The 25900-nt window shown below is 49.7% G+C and overlaps 2 protein-coding genes across 3 annotated transcripts; both read right to left on the bottom strand.

The window, feature by feature from the left end:
• Positions 1-5736: 5736 nt before the first annotated feature.
• On the bottom strand, positions 5737-19019 carry ZSCAN20 (zinc finger and SCAN domain containing 20). 2 transcript variants are annotated; one of them, XM_081144003.1, is made up of 8 exons: positions 18973-19019; positions 14883-15408; positions 12221-12407; positions 11709-11785; positions 11317-11401; positions 9255-9941; positions 7760-8188; positions 5737-7180 (listed from the first exon to the last, which is right to left on the bottom strand). In XM_081144003.1, exons 2-8 carry the CDS (start codon positions 15297-15299, stop codon positions 5922-5924), a joined length of 3141 nt encoding a protein of 1046 aa, XP_081000129.1. In that variant the 5' UTR covers positions 15300-15408; positions 18973-19019; the 3' UTR covers positions 5737-5921. The 2 variants fall into 2 exon arrangements, with proteins under 2 accessions (XP_081000129.1, XP_081000130.1); XM_081144004.1 differs by having other exon boundaries at positions 7760-8185; positions 18973-19012.
• A 3464-nt stretch (positions 19020-22483) lies between these two features.
• LOC308560590 (toll-like receptor 12) lies at positions 22484-25201 on the bottom strand (the record flags this gene model as incomplete). The annotated part of the gene is made up of 1 exon (XM_081144630.1): positions 22484-25201. The coding sequence occupies one exon, from the start codon at positions 25199-25201 to the stop codon at positions 22484-22486; it is 2718 nt and encodes a 905-aa protein (XP_081000756.1).
• Positions 25202-25900: the final 699 nt, after the last annotated feature.

Genomic DNA, 25900 nt, shown 5'->3' with positions numbered 1-25900 from the left:
GGAGGAGATGCCAAGCACTTAGTTACGCAAATCTGGAGCTCAGGAGAGATTAGTGTCTGGATCAGTCGAACTGATGATATGAAGGGTGGGGGCTATTCAAAGACAAATTTGGCTGAGATGGAGTGGCAGGGACACCCATGAGGTCAAAGGCTGTATGGCCCCGTTGTAGATGGCTTAGTCACCCAGGGTGTTGAGAAGAATTGGGGTGCAAAGGAAGACACCAGCCAGGGGAGGAAGTCTTCAGTGAACTCAGGAGCATCTTCAAGAGGTGATACAGGTAAGTAGCACCAAAGGAGCTGGCTTCCAAATGACCTCAGGCCCTGGAGCCAACACCGAGTTGGAATCTGGGCTTTGCCACGTACGTAGCTGTGTGACCTGAGTCAAGTTATGAACCTAAGCCTCTGTGGCCCCCAAATGGGGATGATCACAACGGTACCTCCTAGAGATACTGTGAGGCTGATATTACAGCATCTGTGGTCCTCACCAGGGTGCCTGGTCCTCGGGTGCTTAGTGCAGGTGAGCATTATGGCTATTAGCTCGCAATTACTGGTCACATGAACAAGGGAGTTTGAAAAGGGGTGATGGTGTGGAGACAGCGGCAAGGAGGGAGCAGGGAGCCCTGCCTGCCTGCCAAGGGGAATGGGCCATGAGCAGGTGAGCACCCTGGCGGAGAGGACTGCAGGGGCGGGGTCCTTCCCACAAGCGAGGCTGCCAAAACCTTGGTTATTATGGAGTCTGAGCAGGAGGGGAGGGAACAGGGGAAGGATATAAAATGCTAACCCAGGCAGCCCAGCCCTCCATTCTGACCTGGGAACCATGAAGAAGCTGCCTGCTTCCCTCCTTCATGAGCTTCCCCTCCGCCTGCTCCAATTCCTGCTGCCCCCTCTTCAGCTCTGCCCGCCCCACCCACCCCACTGCACACCGAGGACACCTGACCCGTTTCTACCCCTTACCCTTCCTGTCCCCCGATCTTGGTTGCCCCCTCCCCTACCTGTCCCTGCTGTTTCTCTGCCCTTCCGTTCACCCACCATCCTTTCCGACTTGCCCCCCTTCTCTCTCAAGCCTTCCTTTGCCCCTGACCTGGCTCCTCCCTCAAGCTTTGAGCCCTGTAACTATCATGTCTCGCATCTCCTCTTCAGACCTCAACCCCAAGGATGTCCAGAGCTCAGCTGGTGATTCCCACTGCAGATTCCTGGTCCAGCCCAGAACTGGCAGCATGAGCACCCAGGGGCCTGTTGACATGGGGGCTAAGAGAGAGCCAGCCCCAGGCCACAGGGCGTGTCCCTCAGGTGGGTTATTACATTCTCAGTTGTACTGGTCTCGGCCAGCTCACTGGCTGTCTGGATTAATAAGACTCCTTGTTCCTGCCTGGGTTGGCTGGTCAGCCTTCGTCAACCTCAACATTGGTAAGTGACCTCTGGGCCCTGCTGGGCCTGTTTGAACCATGGCTGACAGAAAGAGCTGGCGAGGAGGAGTCCATGGCCTCTAGCCTGTCTTCCAGGAAGGCAGACCCTGTGGAGCTGGTCACTGTTGGAGCAATTGCTACAAACAAGTCACATGGAAACAAAGCCCCGTAGCTTCTCCTTCAGGGAGACCACGACTCGTTTCCTCCCAGGTGTCATCTTTGTCCCAGGATGTGCAGACATCGGTGCATTCCAACCACTACTGTAGTAATACACCCACACTTGCAATTCCAACTCCTATAGGAAGAAAGTTTCCAGTGGATTCTGATCAAAATTATGTCAAACTCTGGTATCTCTCTCTCTCCATCTTTCTCCATCTCCCTCCCCCTCTCCTCTCTCTCCCCCGCCCCAATTCACAATCAGAATTCAAGGGTAACAAAACCTAAAAGGCAGAGAGTTACCTATACCCCACTGAACAAAGATAAAGAGTCACAGTTTATTAGAAAGCTTACCTTGAGCTACGAAGTCTTCTGGGTGTTACCTGAAGGGAATGGGTGGAGAAAGGAGGGGAGAGAGTCCCCATAAAGACCTCCATGTCTCCCCAACTTTCTCAAGTATGAAGCGTATCGGCTCTGGTCCTGAACTGGGAGGCAAATGAGGCATCAGGAAGGATTCTGCCCTCTGGGAACACCCTCCTTTCCTTTACCCATAATTATCTTGCACTATGTAGGTCTCAGATACCTCAGGTTTCCCAGCACAGAGACCCTCGGGGACATATCAATGTAGATGTGTGGAGGCGGCCAGCAGACCAGAGCCACCTGTTACGGCCAAGGAGCAGTGGCTCGTGGGTCACGTGCATCCAGCCACATGTGAAGAACCATGGAGAACAGGGAGGGGCAGATGGCAATTCAGCACCTGGGGCCCAGCCTCCCTGGCGGCCTCACCGCGTCGCACGGACCTGCCCTCTTCCCTTCCGTGCTTTTGGTGTGACCAGAAAGATACCAGAGAAAACGAGGTCCTTTTTTTTTAATTTTTCTTTTCCCTTTTTTTCAGTGTAATCAGCATAATTGAATTACCAGGTCACTTCATCCCAAAACAGAGCTTGAAGAGCTTTAAGATACATACATAGTATCACAGGAAAATATGGGGCAAGGACATGGAAACAAGGCCACTCCAGCCGAGGCCGGGGATGGGTGCGCAGGCTGCAGGCCGAGTGCTGATGCGGGTTTAGATTTGGGCCTTGAATCTCTGAGCCCTTGGTGGCCAAAACTTAACCCGTTCTAATTCCACGGTCAGCGCCAAACTCAGTCATAAATGCCAAGCTTCCGTTTTCTCTTTCCCCCAGGACATGCCAGATGGATTTAGTGTGACCTTCAGCCTGGCCGGCCTCACCTCCGCCAGTTTCTGGGAAACCTCAGGAGTGGAGTTGGTTTGGGGACCTCCTATGTGGCCGCGAACAAGCCCTTTCCTTACCAGGCACAGCCTGTAGGGGTGTCTCCTGCGCTGACCCCACCGGGTGAAGTTGCAGGAAGCGTTTCACAGACGCTCCAGGGCAGCACCCTGACCTCCCCGGCTGGTCTCCGCTGCCTCTAAATAGGCAGACGCTACTCTGGTCTACGAATCCCCCAAAACACTGAAGCTGAGCCGTGTCCTATGTGGAAGGAGGGAGAAGCCTTTCCCCTGCGTCACATGTCACCTGGCACCACGTAGGGCTCCCTGAGCCCGTGGCTCTCAGGAGAGTTCTGTGACAACGGCTGTCAGCCCTTGACGTGGCGCCTCTCCTCCTGAGACCAGGGGAACCGCGGCCGGGGGCAGACTTATTTCCTTATTTCCTTACTCCCGGGGCCCACCCTCCCGGGTACTTCCCGACGGTGGAAACGTCAAAACCAAGCATGACTCCAGGAGTATTTCGCAGCGGCGGGCATGATCAGAGTCACCCTCACCTGCAGGGAACCGCTGACTGTGCCCTGATGGGAAACCGACGTCTCTGTGGACCCCTATCCTACTCGCACAGAGCTCAGGCAAAGTCTCCCGTTGGCGCCTGCCCTTGACTGTCCTCATGCTCGTGCCCTAACCAGGTGGCTCTCGGCAGCAGCTCCGCCTTGAGAACTGGCAGAGCCGACCAGTTCTGGAGCTCGCTGCTTCCTCGGCGCAGCACAGGCCGGGCCCCGGGGCGCAGGCTCCTTCTAGGGTTCCTGGCGGACCAGGTGCGCGACGCGCAGGAAGGAAACGTAAGGCCATCACCCAGCCGCAGCGTGGGTGGCGGAGGAACGGCGAGGTGAGGAGGACCGCGCCTCTCTCCCCCTAGAAGGTGCACTCGGAGGTAATTCCAGATTTGCCTAAAATCAGAGCGAGTGGGAAATGGAGCAAGAGGTATGCTGGTGGCGATACTGATGTTGGGGGTGTGAAAGCAGCTAGGAGCTGTGTCACCGACTAAAATGTCTGTCACTCTAACCCTAACCTCACCCCTCCTACAAAGCCTTCCCCGACTTCCCACTAAACACAGCACTAACCCCCATAGTGGGCTGTGGCAGGGGCTTAACTAAGATTGGGGTTTGCTACTAAGAAGAGGTTGGGCTAAAGGACAACCAAAGGGAGGGTGGAATCAAAACTGAGGCAAGAGGATGTTTCACGGGACTAATCCTAACAGTAGGTACTGGGTCCATGCAGAAAAAGCCTTCCCAGGCAGCTGGATAACCGCAGCCCAAGTGGCAAATGCCCTTAGAAGGGAGAAGTACGTGTGAGGGACAGAGTCTATGGTGAGTCTGAGTGTGCAACGCTCACTGGGGCTGTGTGAGGGAATGTTTGTGAGTCCCCACGTGTGTGTGTACACGCACGTGCTGAGCAGGTGGCCGAAGATGGCAGCAGGTGGACATGGCAGCTAGAGGGGCCCAGGAGTCACCCAAGTAGGGCTGGTCAGCAGATGACTGAGCTCCTAAGAGGGGAGCCCCAAGCAGGAGCCAGATCTGGGAGTCATCAGCATCCACACAGTGGTAAAGACACAAACTGAACGTAGTGGATGGAGCAGTGGAGAAGCAGGGCTACGACAGAGTCTGGAGCATGAAGACGCAGGGCAGCCTGGTCTTGACGGCCAACATTTAGAAAGTATGGGGTGGGCTTGGGACAAGATGGCTCAGCTAGGACCATATTCAAAGCCCTCTCAGTAGCGTACGGCACATTCACCCACTCCTGCCACCTCCTTTCCGCCTCAGTCTTGACCTGGGGAACAGGAACAAAGCTGCTACCGTGCCAAGAGGAAAGGGGCCAGGGAGGCAACAACAGAGGGATGAGCGAACACTGGTGAGGAAGCCCAGGTTTCTGTAACGTTTAAACTAACAATTTACCCAAAGGTAACAAGAAGCAGGACTGGCTCTCCAAGAAAAGGGAAATTCTTAACTCCCCTTTCCCTAGCCAAAGCAGTGTCTCATTGGAAGAAATACACTTTGGCTACATGTGTTCCCCAACCTCAACTCACATGTTTCTTTCACCTATGCTATTGTAAAGATGGAAATTCACTCATCCTTGTTCGAAGCATAATGCCAGTTCTCAATATCCCAAGACCTTTCATCTTTGGGAAAATTCACTGGGAATTTTAACAGGACGTGTAGTCTACACAGTGCTTTGAGATCCTGGTCTGAGTTACCTGCCCTAACATGAGAGGGGATTTACTATGGTGGTGAGAACACCTCAGGCTCTGGGCAGGCAGGTCTGGTTGAATCCTGCCTCAGCCATTTTCAGATGTGTGACCCAAGCAAGTTACTTCATTTTCCCAAGTCTTGTTTTTCTTTTCTGGGAAATGAGGAGAATATTAGTACCTACTTCCTGGGGTGGTTGTGAGGATTAAATGAGATCATGTGTATAAAGCACTTAGCACAGAGCCTGCCGAAGAGGAAACAATAAATACTGGCTATTTTTGCTATTATTAACAATGACTTAGTAATACGAGTAATGTGTAACTATTTTTCCTACTTTTTGCTAAGCTCACAGTGGCCTGCCCTAGGCCAGATTCTCAATTAGGCCCCTCTCTCACCGGGTCTCAAAGTTCTCCTCTGAGGATAGGTCCTAACTAAAAACTGCCATGCAGGAGAATCTGATGTGTGCTGATGGGGGGGCGGGGAGGGGGGTTGTACACATGGATGGTGTGAAGGCACAGCGAGGTTTGGAATCACTGCCCAAGACGACTGATTTGCCTCTAATGCCCTAAGCTACCAGTATGGCTCAAATGCTGATAAAGCCCTTAAACAACAGCAAATGTAAGGACAGCCTGAGGACTGAGTGGAGATTGTTTTACAGGAGAAAAACAAATCACACTTAAGAAAAGTGCCTTCAAATCTGGATCCTTAGCATTTGTAATTCACTTCCAAATTACCTGGATTATATCAAGATAATTTCCCTGGGTATACACCAAGCTTAAAAATGGGGACTGTTTCTACCATACATCTTATAATCTTGGGAGATGTAAATACACATGTATCTCTTTTGTTGTGGAGGGAGTTGTCTCCTACAATGCGTTGTCTCCTACGATGCTTTCCCTCCTGCATGGGTTCTCCGGTGGGCACTGAAGTGGGAGCTATTGTTGAAGTCTTTGCCGCACTCCAAGCACTTATAGGGTTTTTCCCCAGTGTGGATTCTCTGGTGAATAATAAGACTGGAGCTCTGGTTGAAGCACTTCCCACACTCTCTGCACTTATAAGGCTTCTCTCCCGTGTGAATCCTCTGGTGAGTAATGAGATTAGAACGGTCACGGAAGAATTTTCCACACTCAAGGCATTTGTAGGGCTTCTCTCCTGTGTGTACCCTCTGGTGTGTGATGAGCTTAGAGCGTTCACTGAAGCACTTCCCACAGTCCATGCACTTATACGGCTTCTCTCCAGTGTGGGTTCGCTGGTGGTTAGCCAATGTGGAGCTCTTACTGAAGCTTTTCCCACATTCAGCACATTCATATGGTTTCTCTCCCGTATGGATTCTTTGGTGACTAATGAGGGCCGAGCTCTTGGAGAAGGTTCTTCCACACTCAGAACATTGATAAAGTTTCTCCCCTGAGTTGGTGCTGTGCGGTCCAGGAGAATTCAAGTTCTTACTGGCACTTTGAGGATGTTCTGGAGATGTTTCCTCTGTCAGGCTCCTCCAGTGAGCACTAAAGGATGGGCTTTGGCCAAAGTTTTCCCTGGGCTCACTAGAGTGGTCAGAATTTCCTCCCAAATGGATTCTCTGATGTTTCAGAAGGTTTGAGCTCTGGTTGAAGCTTTTCCAACATTCCCCACATTTATAGGGCTTTACTCCTGTGTGGATTCTCTGGTGGGTGACAAGACTGGAGTGGTCACTAAAGCTTTTACCACATTCAAGGCATTTGTAGGGCTTCTCTCCAGTGTGAATTCTCTGGTGGGTATTGAGGTTGGAGCGGTCACTAAAGCTTTTCCCATATCTGAGGCATTTGTAGGGCTTCTCACCTGTATGTGTCTGCTGATGGGTGCTGAAGTGGGAGGTTTGACTGAAGCTTTTCACACACGTGTCACACTTGTAGGGTTTCTCTGCAAGATACAGGCCTTGATGGTCAATAAGTTTTTCTAAGTCCCCTTCAAAAGAACATTCTTCCCACTGTTCCTGTGGTGGATTTCCTGACTGCTCATCACTTTCATTTTCATTTTCACTGTCATCCCCCCAATCGTGAGGGTGGCAAACAACTTCTGTAGTACATTTTGTTAATGCTCCAGGCAGATCCTCAAAAATATCCTGCTCTGAACTCTGGTCTTCATCCTCATGCCTCATCTCAAAACCTGAAAGAATGGACAGAGATGTAGGGTTTTTTCATTCATTAGTTAGTGTTTATTTATTTATACATATGTGTCCTGTGTCTTTTGAACTTGGCTAACATGAATTTGTATCTTATATTTTATGTCACATCTTACCAATGTGACTACCATGAAATTGATCAAGTTTTGGTGCATACATTCATTTCTGACCTGCAAAGCTGAGGAACGGAGTCTGGGACCTGGTGACCCTACCAAGGGAGCCATGAGCCCCAACCAACCAGCCAGCCCTCCTCCCTGGCCAACTCCCTTATCCCACTATTTTATAATGAACATCTTCTTCTAGTACAATCAGTACATCCTGTCATATGAGATTAAATAAACTCTCTATATAACTGCCCCAATGAATCCAGTAAAATCTAGACCTGACTGCTTCTATCATTTACAGGATTATGCTGAGCTAGACATAATCTGAGCAAAGCACAAATCCTTCTCCTATTCAATTCCATTCTCTGTTTTAGTCCAGAGACAAGATAACGAACCTGGCTCCCTCAATCTATCTGCATGCTTGCAGATTTTGTGCACATCTAATTACTCCATGCTTACCAGTGTCTGGGGTTTTAGGACATGGGGTTGGAGGTTTGATGACATCTTCATCTGCCATCTCATCCCAGGCCTCCTGGTCATCAGCCTCTGTACTGCTCTGCCCAGACATAGGGAGACCGGCTACGTCTCTGATGGTCCCTATGGCTCTGACCGCAGTCCGCGCCCTCACCAGTGAATCCAGCTCCTCATAGAAGGGACACGTCCCTGGTGGGTGGCTGCTCTTGGCTTTCCGGTAGCTTCGAAGGAGGTTTTTGAATCTGTAGCGACACTGCTCTAGTGTCCGCAAGAAGCCCTGTGCACACAGCCGCTCTGCAATGGCCCGGTACACCTGGCTGTTCTGGTGACAGGTACGAAGCTTTTCAGAGAATGGGGACTCACTGAGAATGGTCAGGAAGGCCTTGGTCTCCTCGTAGCCCCAGTGCACACCTGCTGTCAGGAGTGAAGAGGTCAGAATTGTGAGATTTACTGGGACTTGCCTAGGTCATCAGGGATTGAGGTCACCTGCCCTGCTAAATGCCTACAACACAGGCACCTCAGAAATTGTCCAGGCACCTGGGGCACCAACAAAGAATATACCATTGCCTCTCAGGACTGTGCCAGAGCTTCCCACCCCCAATCCCTTCTATTAACACTTAAGAGTCTTGCCTAAAGCGGAAGACTTTGGTGGCCCTATTATACCAGGTGACCCCACTCCCCTGGCTTCAGCTGACTGGTTCAACTAAGGCCTATAATTGGGATACAAGAGACTCTCTCTATATCCATTCAATATATATCCTTTCATGAATTTTCCTTTTAACAAATACGGGAACTAAGAATACTTAAAGACATGAGTAGAGTCAAATAATCTTGCATTACAGTCCAGCTGAGGATGCTCTTTCCTCTTTAGTGGAAGGGAGCGTTCTCTTCTCAGTTCCTCTGCAGGTACATGATGCAGCCAGGAAAGCAGCACGGTGGAGGCTGGAGCCCTGGGCTCTACCCCGACTCTGCCCCTGCCTCCCTTTGATCCTGAGATAAGACACTTAATCTCTTAGGTTTCAGTGTTCCCACTTTTACAATCATTTGGGTGTTTCCCAAACACCAATTATTCAACTATATACTGTCCTGATTTCTGCTCTGTTAAATATTTCACTCAAAATCTCTCTTTACCTAAATTTACTACCTATGAAATCATGGTTAATGTGTTCATACATATTAAAATTAAAAGTGTACTCATGCAACACCTATGATCATCCTTATATACACTTTGGGAAATACTGAATTAGCTCTTTAAGGTCCCTTAGGATTTTAAAAGTGGCTGTTTCTATAGCTAAGAAAACTTGTACACTGAGAATTGGTCATAGGAGAAGACAGTAGGAGTCTGAGGATGAGTGAAGGAACTTAGTGCCTTACTCTAGTAGCACCAATCTACTAGAACTTAGTAGACTGAACTTAGGGAGCAGAGTTTGGATAATAGGAGGGTTGGAGTCTGGATCCAATTAAATGCCTATGTTCTTACCAATACGACTCTGGAATAGAGCTGGACCCCCTGGAATCCTGGGCCCCTGAATGGACTGGCCAGAGGCCAGGTCATCACCATTACAGTCTTCTACTGTCTCCTCTGGCTCCCAGCTCCCTTCCTCTTGCTCTTCCATCTCTCCATCACTATCCCCCAGCCTGGGGAGTACCACAGCCTCTCCTGGGCTGTCTGTGGCTCTGATGGCCGTTCGAGCCCTCACCAGGGCCTCCAGCTCCTCATAGAAGGGACAGGTACCCGGTGGGTGGCTGCTCTTGGCTTTCCGGTAATTCCGAAGGAGGTTTTTGACCCTGTAGCGACACTGCTCCAATGTCCGCAGGAAGCCCCGTGCCCTCAGCCGCTCTGTAATGGCCCGGTACACCTGGCGGTTCTGGTGACAAGTCCGGAGCTTTTCAGAGAAAGGAGACTCACTCAAAATTGCCAGGAAAGTCTTCGTCTCCTCATAGCCCCAATGCACACCTGACACCTTCATGTCCTCTGTATCCCATTGGTATTGTTCCTCCCAGGCCTTTGAGTCCCTCCAGGCCAGTGCTGGGGCTGGTTTTATTTGCTCGTTACCGAGGCTGTAATCTGTAGTGTTCCTTTTTCCAGAATTTATAAGACTAGGACCCCAAAATTCTGGTCCTTGCTCTCGATGGGAGATGATATTTGGTTTTGAAACTAGAACTCCTATATAAAAAGAAGAAATGATAGAATGTTTTGTTGAGCAGAGTTGTGTCCAAATGTCCCTGAAACATGTTTCCCTAGGAGAGGCTAACGAGAAATTCCCACGCTAATCCCATCAAATGGTTGGGGGGTTTAGAGGGAGGTAACCAGGGGTAACAGGATCACTTTATCAGAAATGTTCATTGACCTGTTTGCTTTGTTCATTTGCTTTTCTGTTGTAATGAAATACATCATACAAAAAAGTCACTGTCACTGGTCCACAGATGGGCATGTGATTTAAATTGGCCCAATAAGAATTAATTCAGTGGTTGGAGGACAGATCTCTCTCTCTCTGTATGTGGTGTGAATCTCTCTTACTAGGAAAACTTGTGGCTGCAACTGCCATTAGCATCTATCTCTTGACTCTGACACATAATAGCTTTAATATAAAGCTGAGACTGAAGATGGCAGAGCAGAGAAAGGAAGAACCCATGACATTGCTGAGCCAATTTGTACTGTGGTTGGAGCATGCTCTCCTCTGGACTTGTGAAATAATGTGAGAAAACAAATTTCCTTATTTTTTTATAACAGTTACATTTAAAGGACTGCTGTCCAGTAGCTCCCAACCTTAACAAATAGAAAGCCTTTAATTAAATAAAATTTGAAGAAAACTAGAAGAAGAGTTTAGAGCTAAAGAGGCCTAACGATGATCTAGTTCAGCATTTCCCAAAGTTTGTTCCTCTGAACGCTATTTTTACCAGGTATCACATATAAAACGGGGGGGGGGTCACGCCATCAAGCGAGGGGCCAGTAAGCTTCTAGAGCCTTACCTTACTGGAATGAATGAGTCAGACCTATCACTGTCTCTTCTACTTTACCCATTCACATGTCTAACTCCCAAGCTCCAATGGGAAGTGGTTCATTATTATTTGGCTTCCTGTGTAGATGTGCCTACAGAGAAAGGAGTCTGTGCTGGTCATATGGGCTTCAAGCCTTTTGAGCCCTGAGGTTTAGTCTCACGGGCTTTAGTCTCACGGGCTTAGTTCACTCAGTCCGCCCCTGAGGAATACATCCTGTTTGATGTGAAAACCTTGGATTTCTGCGGCAGCAGGGAGGGTCTAGCCCCTGCACCATGGTGAATGTACTGAGGAAATGAAGGGAATGAGCCCTGAGAGGGCAGGCTCTTGGAAGCCAACCTGCCAGCCTTTACCTGGGCTGACTCCACTCCCCACACTCCATCCCTGTCACCACATGTTGGCTACAAAAAGCTTGTCTTCTTCGTGTGTCTGAAATTCCTTCGACTTCACAGAGGCACAAGCCTTAGGGAGTGATGAAATGCTCTTTGGGAACTGAGTGTACAGAAACCCAACATCATCTTCAGAGGGTACCAGTTCCTTACCTTGGGACACGCCGTTCCCACACTTGTCTCCTGGGGGCACCTTGCGAAACTCCTTCTCGGGACGTTTGCCGGGACCCAGGGCTTCCTGTGCAATGAACAAAAGAAGGACCCCAAATGTCACTGACCCTTGAAAACAGCCTAGGAACTCTACTGGGCCCCAGGAAAGATAATGGGAAAGATAATGAGAATACAGGGACACTGTGTGTGAGTCTAGCATCGTAAGGAGCAGCATGACCAAGGAGAGGCCCAGCAGACTGGGGGCCAGGGGCAGAAACTAACACCCTGCACCTTGTGGCCTTTTGCTGAGGGGAGGCCACAGAGAAAGAACTGGAGCAAAAGGGCAAAAGCACAGGAGAAGTAATGACAAGAAAAGGAGAAAAACAACAGCTTACCTGGGACTCAGCTGTCGCCTCCCAATCTCCAACGCTCCCCATCTTTGGGAGAGTAGGGACTCGGGGAGTGAGGACAGCTGAGGAGAAGAAAAAGTCTCTGAAACCCAAGCTCTGGTATCCAGAGAACCACCCCTGCTCAGGCCCACCCTTCCAAAAGCCATGCTTGGGTCAACTGAGACTATCCCTCGGACAGTGCAAATCTCCCCTTTTCCTTCCCTCCTAGTGTCTAGCTCCTAAGCTACCTTGAGTGATGTGCCATGTGTGAGATGCCAGCCCAGAACTCCTATGATCACCACCTCGCCCCAGTCCCCACCTGAACCTGCTGCGTGACTCAGCTCTGGAGGGAACGGGCTGACATCACTGGGCGCTTCATCTTCTTTTGCAGTGCTTCCTTACCTGCTTACTTCTCAGTGTGTCCATCAGGCATTATCTGTCCCTTGCCTCCCCATGTACCCTTCCTTACCACCCTTCTCAGCCCTCTTCCTTAATGTTCCCTGATTCGTGGCACTCACCACTCTCTTTCAAGGCCTGGGACGCCATCTTCGTGTCCAGATGCTTGGGAAGATCAGGGCATGGATTCCTTACCCACTGCCTCTGGGGCTGTCTCTTGGGCCAGTGCTCCGCTGATTGCCGCTGAAAACTCTGAGATTCTGGCACTGCCTTTAAGGACCTGGTCTCTTCTCCACACAACTCCAGTTCCTGCACACAGACAGCCAAAATTCCCAACTGTCAGTTCAATAAGACCAATTTTGGTAAGGCAGGAAATGTTCTTTTGAGCATAACTGTGATCCAGAGGTCAACAGGCTCTTTTTAAGACCCAAAGATGGTTCAAAGTATGATAAAGCCATCAGACCGACAGCAGTAAACAGACCAGCATTTATACCAACAAATGCCTACTGGCTTGTTCAGCACAGGGAGGCTATATAAATGTCTCAATGAGGCCACTACTGTCCAAAACATTTTTGAATCGTAAAGAGATAAATTAAGTAAAATTTTTATGACATTAAAAAATAATCTCTCAACATCAAAAACAAGTTAACTTTAAAGTTATCCAAAAAAAGTTACCAGGCATACATGTAAAAAGCAAAGAAAAGCATAAAAACAGATACGACTATAACTCTGATGTAATTACTCTAGGTAGTCCTGCTGAAGACAAAGAAAATTTAAAACTGAATATAAGAAAAAGGAGGGACTTGCCCACCCAAAGTGGCTCAGCAGTTTAGCATCGATCCATGATCCAGGAGATCGAGGTTCAATTCCTGATCTGGAAACATGCCCATGTTGCGGGCTCGATCCCCAGTGGGGGGCATGCAGGAGGCAGCTGATCAATGACTCTCCCATCATTGATGTTCCTATCTCTCTCTCTCTCCCTTTCTCTCTCTGAAAAAAAAAACAAACATATTTTAAAAAAGAAAAGAAAAAGAAAGGACAAAGAATTACAGATGGAATTTTAAAATGAAAAAGTTTTGGAAAGGCACATCTACTTTTAAAACAGAAGGATACACAAAGATAAGGGACTGTGACTCAAAAGGAAAACCAAAGAGACCATTTTAATTTCAGTGTAGAAGTTCAGGCAAAAAAGTACTCAGAGATATAGAGAATATATATAAAATAAAAGGCAATAATTAAGAGATGGTATTAGATGGCATTACCCAACTCAGCATTATCAATCATAAAACTAATTTCTTCTCCCTCTCTCTCTCTCTCTGTTGGTTGCAAATTCAGAGGTGGAGGCTGAGATGTTATTTCCTGGCTCTAAAACACCAACAATATAACAAGTTCAACTGCCTGATAGACACACCCCACTTAAAAAAGTGTATTTCAATTTCTTCAGTAGGTATCCTCAATACTCACATGGTTCAAAAATAGAAAATATACATAAAGGTATATTCAGTAAAAATACCCCCACCCCATCTCTGTTCCACACCCCCCCCCCCACACACAGGTAACCACTGTTCTTCTGTGTCCTTTCAGAGTTTCTTTACAGACAAGCAACTGTAAATATATATTATTATTTCTTCCCCATTTTTACACAAAAGGTAGCAACTATATACATTGCTCTGAAGCTTATTTTTTGACTCAAAATAATAATATCCATCTTCATCAACGTATTGATTTTGCTAAACTTATCTCCAAAAACCTTCTGGCTGATCTCCAAGACAGAAGGATGTTTACCATTAAAAAGCTATACAGGAATGGGCCATGAGAATCAAAGCCATTCCAAATGAGGAGATCCATCAGCGTCCTGCATGCTTCACAGGGAGAAAGCATCTGCTCATCAACACTCTTATACGGTTAAAAAACACAACTCACTTTGTTATAGTTACGATCTTACAGTCTACAGAGGAACTGTGTGACTAGACCCCATAACAATCCTCACTCTCAGCCCAGCTTCTTCAATGACTGCCAGGCCCAAGGAAAGATTCTGATTCCGTGGACGGGAACAGCGGACACAGAAAGAAGCACATTCAAGCGACACTGAGGAGGAAAAAACCAGGAACAGGCTGACTGGGGTCGGGAAGAATAAAGAATCCATCAAAAGAGCCTGTGCCCCACACAGAAGCCTGCACACAGATGTCTGTACCAGCTTTATCCATAACTGACAGTACTTGGAAACATCCCAGATGTCCTTCAGTGGGAAAGCAGATAAACTGTGCTGTACCCAGACAATGGAATATTATTCAGCGCTAAAAACAAACAAAAAGAGCTAACAAGCCATGAAAGGCATGGAGGAAATTTAAATGCATATTTCTAAGTGAAAGGAGCCACTCTGAAAAACCTATATACTGTATGATTCCAACTATATGACATTCTGGAAAAGGCAAAACTGAAGACAGTAAAAAGATCAGTGGTTATGAATGCTGGTGCTGGAGTCAAACTGCCTGAATTCAAATCCTGGCTCTACCCATCTGTGAACGAGAGGCAATTACCCACCTTTCCTCTGCGTCAGTTTCCTCACTGGTAAAACTACGATAATAGTACCTATCTCATTAAATTGCTGAAAGGATTAAATGAGTTAATACATGGAAAGCACTTAGAACAATGCCTGGTACATAGGAGTGTTCAATAAATGTCAACTGCCCAATAATTATTATTATTTTGGCAATTATTAACCTAGTCACAGCCCCACTGCCTTGCCTGACCCACTTTTGGGGAACAGACTCTTTGCCTCACCCGCCGTCCTGCAGCCCGGGCCTCTCGGTGCCAGTCCTCCACCAGGGCCACTGCCTCCTCGCCGCTCTCAGGGTGGCGCGCCTGCACCCAGGCCTGGACCTCCCTGGGTAAGATAGTCAGGAACTGCTCCAGCACCAGCAGCTCCAGGATCTGCTCTTTGAGATGGACCTCTGGCCTCAGCCAGCGACAGCAGAGCGCCCAGAGCTGGCTGAAGGCCTCGTGGGGTCCAGACGCATCTCTGTACTGGAACTGCCTGAAGCGCTGGCGGGAGGCCTCGGGGCCAGGGACAGTGCCACGGTTGCTCTCCTGAGGTCTGGATTCTGATCTCCAGGCATCCTCCTCCAGTTTCACAATCAGGAGTTCCTCAAGCTCTGGCTGCGGAGAGGCCTGGGCCCGGGATTCCAGGGCTACAGCCATGCTCTGTCCTGGATGCCTCACTACAGCTGGGCTGTCCTCACCCAGCGTCTTCCGGCATCTATGGTATGTCCTTCAAGGGGCTCCTGGAGAGAAAATGCTTTCCTCGGCTCTGATGGCAGAAAGACAAAGGAGAGTGAGCAAGAGGACCACGAGCCTCACCTTCCTCCCTTCCCCACACCCACCACTGCCACTGCATGGGGTGGGGGTGCTTAGCGATACCCCTGTCCCATAAGCAGGGAGTTGGACCACAATCTCACACCAACAGCAGCAGCCAGCACACCGGACGAAGACAGCACAGTATTAAATCCTCTGGGACACGCGAAATGCCTAGCCTGGCATCGAGGCCTCCGTGACCTGGTCCCAGCACAGCCATTCCCCCTCTACACATGTCCAAAGTCTGACCTGCCCTCAAGCTGGGATCCAAACATCACCCCCTCCGGAAGGCCTTTCTTCCTGGGCCTTACAGCTTAGTCTTCACTAAAAGTGCTCTCCTTGCAAAATCCCCCTCTCACTCTGTACTCCCCCTTGGTCATCCTACTCGTTTGGCATTTTTCACCATCTCTGTGACTCCCAAAACTGCAGCCAGGACCTCTCTCCAGACCTCTAGACCCCCAAATCCAACCACCTGCAAGACATTTCCGTTTGACTGTCTCTCAGGCACCTCAAACTCAGTGGGTCAAAAACTGTGTCCACTTGGCCTTCTAACCATCTACATCCCCACTGTCATTACCTTGGTCCAGCAAATCATCACATTTATCACTTGATCAGCATCTTAGCTCAGGTCCCTGCCTCTACTCCCCTCACCCTAACCCCCGGCCCATTCTTTGCACAAGAACTGGACTGGATCAAAATCTGACCATGTCCCTTCCCTGTGAAACGCCCTTCAGTGACCTCCCATTTCCCTCAGGATCAAATGCAAACCTTGCCCAAATCTTCTTTCTTCGCCGTGCTCCCACCAGTCACGGTGTTTCAGCTGCACGGCCTGCAGCCCCCGCATCCTGCTGCCCTCTGAACCACGTGGGGTCTCCTTTGGGAAGTCTCTTCCCTTTCTTTACCTATTTCTAAGATTCAGTCCTCAGCTGCAAGCTTCCATGCCACCTTATGTTTTCGGTATCATTAACCAGATCATACTTTATAATTATCCACCCACTAGATCATAGGCTTCCTGAGGGACCTAGCACAGTGCTCAGCACACACAGGAAGCACTCAATAAACAGTGAAATAATGGTCAACTAATGATGGGGCTGTGTCTGAAGCAAAGATTATAATTAAGCCCTTTCTGTGCAAATAGATTTAAAAGAGAAATGACCAAATGACCTTACTCATGCCAGAGGAATTCTTTTCTCCTCTTTATTTCCATCACTATGACACTTGCCACTTTCTAGGTTGTATCAGAGGGGGTGGTGTACATATGTGTCCCCAGAGAGATTACAGCCTCCGCGGGGTAAGGGATATTGCTTATTTCTCTTTTTTTCACACCCTTCCCTCCCCCACACCCACAGTAAGCATGATACACTAAGCACAGGAGGCTCTCAGTAAATGCTTGTTGAGTGAAGGTCTGGGGCTGCTTCTTTTACACAATGAAGACTCTGACCACACTCAATCTGGGTTATCTGGGAAAATGAGCCCTTGTGTCATTCCCAACAAATCTAGATAACATAAAAAATGCTATCAGCTGCTTCCACGTGGGAATGACATAGGTTGAGAAGGGAGGGAACTGAGAATGGAGAGAGAGTGGTATTTTGATTTCAGGCCATCTGACTGCACTGTCTAGAAATAAGGCACGAGTGATGAAAAACAAAGGCATGTCCTAAAGACCTCACTCTTAGGGAGAGGGTAAGAACACAACTCATGGCCACCTGGCAACTTCCTACTCATCCTTCAGCTATCAGCTCAATGTCACCTCATCTGTTAAGACTTCCTTGACATGCTCCTATCATACCCTGCCCCATCCCTGCTCTCCAAGATTCACCTCCCCAATCCTGTGTTCCCTAAGCACGTACCTCTAATACGTGTTATCCTACATTATTGTAGCTACTTGTTCTGTGATCTCCAAAGAGAAAAAAACCGGGAGTTCCTAAAGGCTTTTTAGCTCATTTGGCTGATGGTCCAAGCTATTGCTTAAGCACCCTGGCCTCACATTTAAGGGCATGAACCAAAGAAAGCAAACAGGTTTCACTTAAAGCACCAACTTCATTCAACTGTGCTAAGAACCCTGAATCCCACATGAATATGTGCTGTGACCAATTAGCTATGTCTGCCAGACACAGGAAGGGGAAGTGGCAGCACACATTCCATGTACTTGCCACCCCTGCCTTAAACTCCCATAGGCACTGAGTCAGCTTCCAGCAAACAGCCTTAATAGGCCAAAGAGTAAAACTCATGCCCCTGGGAATCCACCAGAAGTAGCACCTTTCTAGCCTGGTATAGCAAAGCTCACCCTGGATGGTCTTTATTCACACATTCATCAAGTATTTATTAGGCAATGGGGAAACGGGTGACTCAGAAACTGTTCGTGTCCAGGAGATGCTTACAGTCTAGTGAAAGAGACACACACACACACAAAAAGTCACAGACAATTATGATCAAATGTGGAAAATGCAGTAAGAGTTTTGCAGGAGCTGGGGGTGGGGGGCAGAACTTTATCTGCCTAAGGCAACTGAACAAAGTAACATTTGAGTTGGTTCCTGAAGAAAGAATAGTGCTCTTTGCAAAGACTGGGGAGGGGAGAGAGTGTATTCTAAACAGAGAGAGCAGCATATGTAATGGTGGGAAATCAAAGGGCCTCCCCAAGAAACAGGGAAAACCTTGGCAGCCCTGGAGTGTGGTGTACATGACGATGAGGCTGCAAAGTAGTTTATGAAGGATCCTGAATATCAGGCTGAGGTGTTTGGACTTAATTCTATCCGTGATGAGCGCCAATGAAAGTTTTTAAAGCAGAAGGCACCATCAGGTTTGTGATGCAAACACATCAGTGCACACACACTAGCTACATTGTACTTGTCCGGACTGGGTGGTGAAAAGGTGGAGGCTTCAGCAAAACTCCTACAAAGGAAAGGGCAGATTCAAGACACACTTAGGAAACGGAAAGAAGTGAAGATCCCTGGACGTGGAAGATTGCAAAAAATCAGAGGGCACCTGGGTAAAGTGCCACTCACTTCCATCAGGCACAAGGAAAGAGGCGCAGGGCCGATGACAATAGCCAGGCCCACCCACTGGATTCCAGAAGTCACGAGCATTAGAGAAAATGTAAGGGGGCATCAATCAGATGTCTGTTCTAGGTGCGCAGGTAGAGGCCGGTCCACTATTTTTAAGATTGGGCTTCCAGCTCAGGCCCTCTTATCTTCACTCCTTGCCAGGGCCCCAGCTGCCTGCATCCTTCCCTCTGTGGTCTCCTGACCCTTCTACGACCCTCCCACCGCCAGAACCTCTCTCCGCGTCCTCGCCTACGGACTAAGGCCACCCTCGCTCCCAGGGCCCTCTCTCTCCCTCCTCAGCCCCAATCCCTCGGGGACCCTTCCCATCTCCGGACGCTTCATCCTCTGACCGCCCCTCAACCCCCGACCCTTACGCAAAAGCTGCTTTCTCCCCTCTCCCCTTCCCCCGGCCCCCTGTGACACCATCACCTCCCAAGTCTCAGCCCAGAGCCTAAGTCTCCGATACCCGGACTCACCCACCGAGACACCCACTTCACAACGGGGCGGAAGTGCTCCAGGGTTCGCGCAGGGAATGCTGGGACGCGGAGTCCGAACGGCGCCACCCCGGGAATGGAGCGTCTGGGACCACAACTCCCAGAAGAAACCGCGCGAAAGCGGGTGAGCGGCCCCTTCCTTTTACAGCCTTTCAGACGCCTCCAACCAATAGATGTGTCCCCTTCTCCTGTACCGGAACAAATCGGAACAGGTTCTAAGCTGGAGGGCGGGGCCTGTTGCGATCCCGGTCCTTTCCACAGGCTCCGGGAAATGTCACTGTCCAGTGGGCGGGCACTCAAGCTGAAGGGGCGGGGCTTGTTGAAGGGGCGAAGCGAGAGACAGAGCCCGAGCGAGATCCAAGTCGAAACAAGGGAAGGTGGGTGGCTGGAGGTGACCACGCTGGTGGGCAGGAGAGAGTTGGACAATTGTAGGTTCAATTTACGGCTCAATTTGCAGGTTCAATTTGCAGTTTTAATTCATGACTTTGAATCAGTTGCGAACCTCGCTTTCTTCAACGGTAAAAACAGCATCTGAGTCTACAGGTTTTTGTGAGCTTTCAACGAATAGTACACCTAAGAAGATTAACTTAAGCCCTGGGTCCTAAAAATACACAGCGAATGTTACCTATTATTATGTAAATCAGTTAGTATCAGCTTGGTACCTCATGGGTGTTGGAAAAATGTTAATCATTATTAGAATAATAATTGAATACTTTTAATATAAATGCAGTTGCTTTGTACATTGGGGTATGAGCAATCTAATATGGGGTTGAGAAGGGTGGGTTTGCAGTGAGACATGGATCCAAATTCCAGCCTAATTACTTCCTAGCTGTGTGGCCTTAAATGAATTGCCGCGTCTCTTTTGTCTTTGGGTTTTTTCATCTTTAAAACGCAGGTAATCTAATAGACCCCAACATTGCAGGTGTTGTGAAGATTAAATGAGATAATTCAGGTAAAGCATGGACTCGAGTCCAGCTGCTTGTGTCTGAAACTGATTTTCAAATACAGGATGTAGGTCTTGCCACTCACTACTTGTGAAACCTTGGGCAAATTATTTCACCTCTTTTTGCTTCGGTTTCCTCATCTATAAAACGGGAATTAAAATAATGTCATCTACCTGATAGGGTTTGTGAGAAATAAATGGAGAAAAGTATGTAAAGAGCTTGGCACATGGCTAGCAGAAAGAATTTAATAATTAGCTATTATTAATAGTTAGCTATTATTTTTACTAATGGTTATGAGAAGTTGGGGAAATTGACAGTATCTGGCATATGGCCAAGTGCTCAATACATGTTAAATTTGGGGAATTTTATATCTTAGTTTTACAGACCTAGTTCAAAGTCCTTCTCTTCTGTGAAATATGTTCCAACTTATTTATAGTGATAACTCATGTGGCTTTATTCATGAAAGGAGTAGCAACCTATAAGCACCCCTTGTTATTGAAGTCTTACAGGCCTGTGAGGTGGGTATTATTACCCCCAATTTACAAGGAAGAAATGGAGGCTTCGACAGTTGAAGTGACCCACTCAAGATCAGATAGCCAGTAAGTACCAGGGCATGTGACCCCAAAGGTTCCTTGTCAGCCCCACACTGTAAGGAAAAGATCACCAGTAGATGCGGAGGGTGTGAAGTGAGTGGAGAGAGAGACAGTTCTGCAGTGTGAGGTGCTGAGAGGGCTGGAGACATTTGAGAGTGTGTCAAGATCTGATGCTGGAAAGGCAACTTTGCAGGGCCAGGTAAGGACATTCATTTCAGGATCATCTGTCCTGCAGAGAGGAATGGAGATGAGAATGCACAGAGAGAAATACACCGTTAGGACACTAGAGGGCGCCCCTCACCCTAAATTCAGCCTGGAATTGTTCTATGGTTTCCTTTAGCCTTTGTCTGTTTAAAGCCTGGCATTGAACAGAAGAGGAATATTAAAGCCCCAAGAGGCCAAGTTCCCTGGCCCAGTGTCATATAGAAATAAACAACAGAGCCTGAACCAGACCCCAGTTCTCTGCTTCAGCATCCATCAAGATTTGTCTCTGTCCATAATTGTCTTCAAGACCCTCTCTGCTCTGGGCCAGCTCTGGGCTCTAAAGATGCAGAGATGAATCAAACCTGGTCCCTGTCTCCAGGGTCTGATCTCCAAACTTTCCTGATCAAGTTTTCTATTAGTAAATTAGTAATGTTTCCTGTTAGTAAGACATTTTTGAGCACACACTCCCAACATATGTGTATTTATTTACTTATAAATGATATCCATGTAGTATATATATAATTGCATGAAAAGCTAACTCTTACTGAATATGTACAGTGCGTTAGGTCCTGCTCTCAGTGCTTCATACATATTAACTCATTTAACCCTCACAAAACCCTTTGAGGGAGGGTGTAATACTGTCCTGTATTATAGAATAGAAAACTGAGGTGCAGAGGTTTGGTAAAATAACAAAGCCATATGGCTAAAAAGTAGGCAGGCGAGCTTCAGAATAAAGTGAGATATGAAAAAAACACAAGTAGAAGTTTAAAATTTTCTTCCTAAACCCCAGCAGCTCATCTTGTGCACCCCTTTTTGGAGACCACTGCTCTGGGGGCTCCCAGACCTGTGAGGACTGGTACAGTGTGACCAGTACTTTGAGAAAGGGAAGTGCAGGAAGTTATGGGAACGCAGAGGCTGGGAAAGTCAGGAATGGCTTCTAGGGAAAGTGATGGCTAAACTAAATCGTAAAGGCTACATAGTAGTTCCCCAGAAGAAATAAATTGGGAGGAAGGAATAGCACGTGCAAAGGCCCAGAGGCAGGAGTGCATGGTGTCCTGACAGCTGCAAGTAGTTCAGCAGGACTGAAGCACAGAGTGCCAAGGAGGTGGGTTCCCCTCCCAGTGTTGCTATGACGTTCAAACAAGGTGACAGATATGACTGTGCCTTCATGTTTTCATTAAGGGAATAGGCAATAGTCTGCTGCCTCCTGGGCAGCATCCCAGCTTTTTGGTCCTCACCTGCCAATTCCTCTATAACCCATATGGCAGAAGGGGTCGCTCTGCCCCTCGAAGATCTGGTTGAACTTGGCCTGCACCGCATTCCATAGCTTAGGGGTACTCAGAGCCTTTCTTTCCCACACCCTCCCACTTTATTTCCTCCAGGCTACAGGTTCCATGACCCCAACCCCCTCACCCTCATTCTCATGTGGGTTTCCATCAAAAAACAAAAAATCCAACTAAGCCAATCATTTCATGTAGCTAGTAAATTTACCGAGGATCTGGATGGACATCTTGAGTCACATCACATACCTCGTGGCCACCTGCTCTCCCCCAAATTTTCTCGCTCAGCCTCCAGAGCTTTCCCAAAGCCTATGTTCCCAAAGCCACCAGTCGATCCATCCTCCCTATACACACAGCACCCCCACCTCCCAGAAGTTCAGTTCCGTCTCACTAACACATACCCACTGTCTCCCTGCCAGGCTGGCTTTCCTTTCCTATCCTATCCCCACCCTCCAGCATACTTGCACTCACTCTAGCCCAACCCAGCTTGCCCCAGCCTTCTCCCCAACTGAGCCCAGAAGTCGTCCTTTCTTTCATCTTCCTTTGGCCACACGCAATAGTCTCCTCTGCGGAGCAGCCAGGCCAGTCTATGGTAGCGGGGCAGCTGGTGGCGGGAGACAGGCTCCAGGAAGACCAGCAGTAGCTTTGGGGGGCAGGGAGCGGCGAGCAGGAGGGAGGTGGCCAGGTGGAGCTCCAGGCGGCAGCGTGGGGTACGCAGAGCCCTGCGACTCAGCACACAGAGCATGACCCGGCTGCTGGCCATGCTCTCTGCCACATTATCAGCCACATCCTTGCCTGGCTCAAAATCCCGCTCAGGGAGGCAGAGGCGCAGCCCCTGGCTGCCCTCCAAGGTAGGCAGCAGCTCCTGCAACACCCAGGCCTGGTCCTGCCTACAGTGGGACACAAAGACGTCATAGAGGAACCTCTTGCCCTCACCCTTCCCACCCCTCAGATCTTGAAGCCAAGCCCTGAACAAGGCCTGGAGATAGAGGATCCAGGAGTTCCTGGCTTCTTGTAGGAGGGGCAAAGAGATCAGCAGAAACAGCAGGGCAGAGCTGCCCAAAAAGAGTTCCAACCCCAAAGTGTTGGGGCAGTGACTCCAGAGAAAGGGGAAGAGGGGATTCCTGCGGTGGCCCCCAGCTTCTGGCTGGCACAGCTGGTGTCGTTCTATATGCACGTATGTTCTGGGGGACTGCTCGAGCCAGGGCCCCACCCAGGCATTGGCACACTGGCAGGCCAAGGACGAACTCAGAACGTACATGTACTGTGGCATCTGCGGACTGTGGTCCTGGAGACTGCCATCCAGCACGAGGCCTGCTTCCCTGTCTAGCATTAAGATCTGGAGACTTCCCAGGCCCTGGAAAGCAACAGCAGATAGTGTCTCCAACCCTGTTTGGACCAGATGCAGCACCCGGAGCCTGGGCAGCTCACCCACCAGCTCCTCGAGCCTCACTGGGCGGGGCCGCGCTCGGGACTGCAGTTTCTGCAGCTTCAGCTCCTGTAGGTTCGGCAGCCCAGTGATGCAGCATGGCCTGGGGCTGCGCCCATCCCCCTCCACCCTCAGATACTGGAGCCTGGGGAGCTGCCAGAGGAAGAAGCTGGAGGTGTCCTGGGAGCAGAGGGCCTCCAAGCTATTACCAAGCAAGGAGAGTTGGTGAAGGGCAGGGAAGATCTTGGTGACATTCTGGGTCTCTAGCTGCAGCCCCCAGCCATTTAGAGTCAGGGTCTGCAAGACTGGAAAGAGAGGAGAAGCCAGCTTCCAAAGCTTCCTGCCTGGCACTGCTTGAAGCTCCAAGCTAGTCAGCCTCATGGGCAGGGACAGAGCTACCCCAGAAGGGCCAGTGGGGAACTGCAGCCTCAGGTCCTGCAGACTCTCTGGGCCCCAGAAGTCCCAGGCTGAGCTCAGCACAATGCGGGTATTCAGCAGGTTTAGGGTGGTCAGTGCAGGCAGAGGAACCCACCAGCCCTCGCCCAGGGCCACCAGTGGATTGTTACCCAAGTTCAACATCTCCAGCCTCCTTAAGCCCTGGAATACCTGGCCCTCCAGCCAAACCAGCTGGTTTCCATTAAGTAGCAGCTCCCGCAGGTGGGGCAAACAGGAGAAGGTGGCTGGGGGCAGGCTCTGCAGCCCATTTCTGGACAGATCCAGGAAACGCAGTCCTGGCACAGCCCCTGTCCCATTCATGCACAGCATGGCACTGCTCAGTTGGTTGGCAGCCAGGTTCAGTCTCTGAAGCCGGGGCAGGGCAGCCAGGAAACCTGGTGGCAGATCCGTCAGGCCACTATTCGAAAGACGCAAGTTCTTTAGGCTTCGGCAGGAAGCCAGGGCCTCCAGAGCTATGTGTCTTATCCGTGTCCATCCCAAATTCAGCTCTTGCAGCTCAAAGTGGGCAACTGTCCCAGCGGGCAGCTCGGCCATGTCAGTGTGCATCACAGACAGGGCATCCAGCCCCTGCAGGCCCAGTCCCATCAGCGCAGCTGCCTTCATCTTTGTGTGGTGCAGTTTCAGAGTCCCCAGTTGGAGGCCCTGGAGGGCTCCAGGACTGACCATCTTCAGCTGCCTGTTTAATGACAAGTCCAGCAGGTCCAGAGTCCAAGCATTGCCAGAGGAGGGACCAAGCACCAGGTCTGGGAAGATGTCAGCCAGCTTCCCCACATTCTGAAGGCAACTCCAATTGATTCTGAGCAGCCGTAGACTGGGAGGCAACCGGACACCTGAGTTCCCATCCAGGCAAATGCCCCAGAAAGCTAGGTACTGGAGGGAGGTCAGGCTGCCAAAGGCATCAGGGGGTAGGAAGAGGTCATCTGAAGGGCCTTGTGTGAAAGACAGTTGCTGCAGCTGTCCTAAGCCCCTGAAGACTCCTGGAAGGATATGGGTGAGACACAGTTTCAGCCCCAAGGCCTTGAGGCCAGGGAAGTGGGAGAAGGCATCCGTGGGCAGAACCGAAATGGAACCAGTGAGACAGAGCCCCTCCACACTCTGTGGCACAACATCTAAGGCCCGTGTCAAGTTGGTCACCCCGGTGCATTCTGTAAGGAGCTGCAGCAGGCTGGTGTTGAAGCCACATAGGAAGAAATGGGAGACCAGATGCAGCCTGGAGCCTTCTGTCACTAAGCAGTTGGAAATGGTCCAGCCCACGGTCAGAGGAAGAGACAGGAGCAGACCAGACAGCAGCAAATGTCTTCCCATCTCAGCACCACGTCTGGTCTATAGACAAGCAAAATGAGAGCCTCAGTCTCTCTGCTCCCCTCCCTTTTCCAGAGAGGAACCCAGACCCCTTCCTCCCCATTCACACACATACACAATACTCACAGCACTGACAGGATCCACAGCCCCCAGGGTACCCAGGAGCGTCAGTGCTTCCAGACTGTAGGGCTGCTGGGCGGGTGGGACCAGGCTAGGAGATGCTTAGAGTGCAGGACCCAAGGGTCAGGGAAAGGCAGAAGTGCTCCTGTGGAAGGAAGGACCAGGTCTCACTTCTCTGTTGTGAGGAAACAAGTATTTCTGAGCACAAGGTTTGGGGCCAGAAGTCCAGGATCCCTCTCTGCCATTGTCCTGAGCCGTGCACTTCACCTCTCTGGGCCTGGCTCTCGCCCGCAGGCATCCGCTAAGCCCCAGCTTCGAGGGGCGAGGGGCCCGGCTGCCCTCCGCGGTCCCAGCGAGCCGCGGACACCCAAGCGGGAGACGGTTGCCGTTGTGACACAGATCGCACAGGGTGTACAGCAGAGAACCCCGTCAAGTCACACTTCAGTGCAGGCTTAAACTAGCCCGAAGCATGGGCTTAAAAGCAAGTGTTGAAATTCTCAAGGCCACCCACCAATAGCTGCTGCCCCAGTATGTTCAGTACAGTCTGAAAGCGTGTTTCTCTCTCCTTGGTCCAGCACCGTC

This window comes from Miniopterus schreibersii (genome assembly GCF_964146895.1).
Source record: "Miniopterus schreibersii genome assembly, chromosome: 8".
NCBI lineage: Eukaryota > Metazoa > Chordata > Mammalia > Chiroptera > Miniopteridae > Miniopterus > Miniopterus schreibersii.
The sequence above is the reverse complement of the archived record's forward strand: the minus strand, read 5'-3'. Positions and strand labels throughout refer to the sequence as shown.

Excerpts from the sequence above, each read along its gene's own strand:
- ZSCAN20 (XM_081144003.1), bottom strand. The coding sequence starts at position 15,299 with ATGGCTGTAGCCCTGGAATCCCGGGCCCAGGCCTCTCCGCAGCCAGAG. Across the intron at positions 11,786-12,220 it reads CCAGGCCTTGAAAGAGAGTG|CTGTCCTCACTCCCCGAGTC; the intron begins GTGAGTGCCACG and ends TCTTCTCCTCAG. Across the intron at positions 7,181-7,759 it reads TCCTAAAACCCCAGACACTG|GTTTTGAGATGAGGCATGAG; the intron begins GTAAGCATGGAG and ends CCATTCTTTCAG.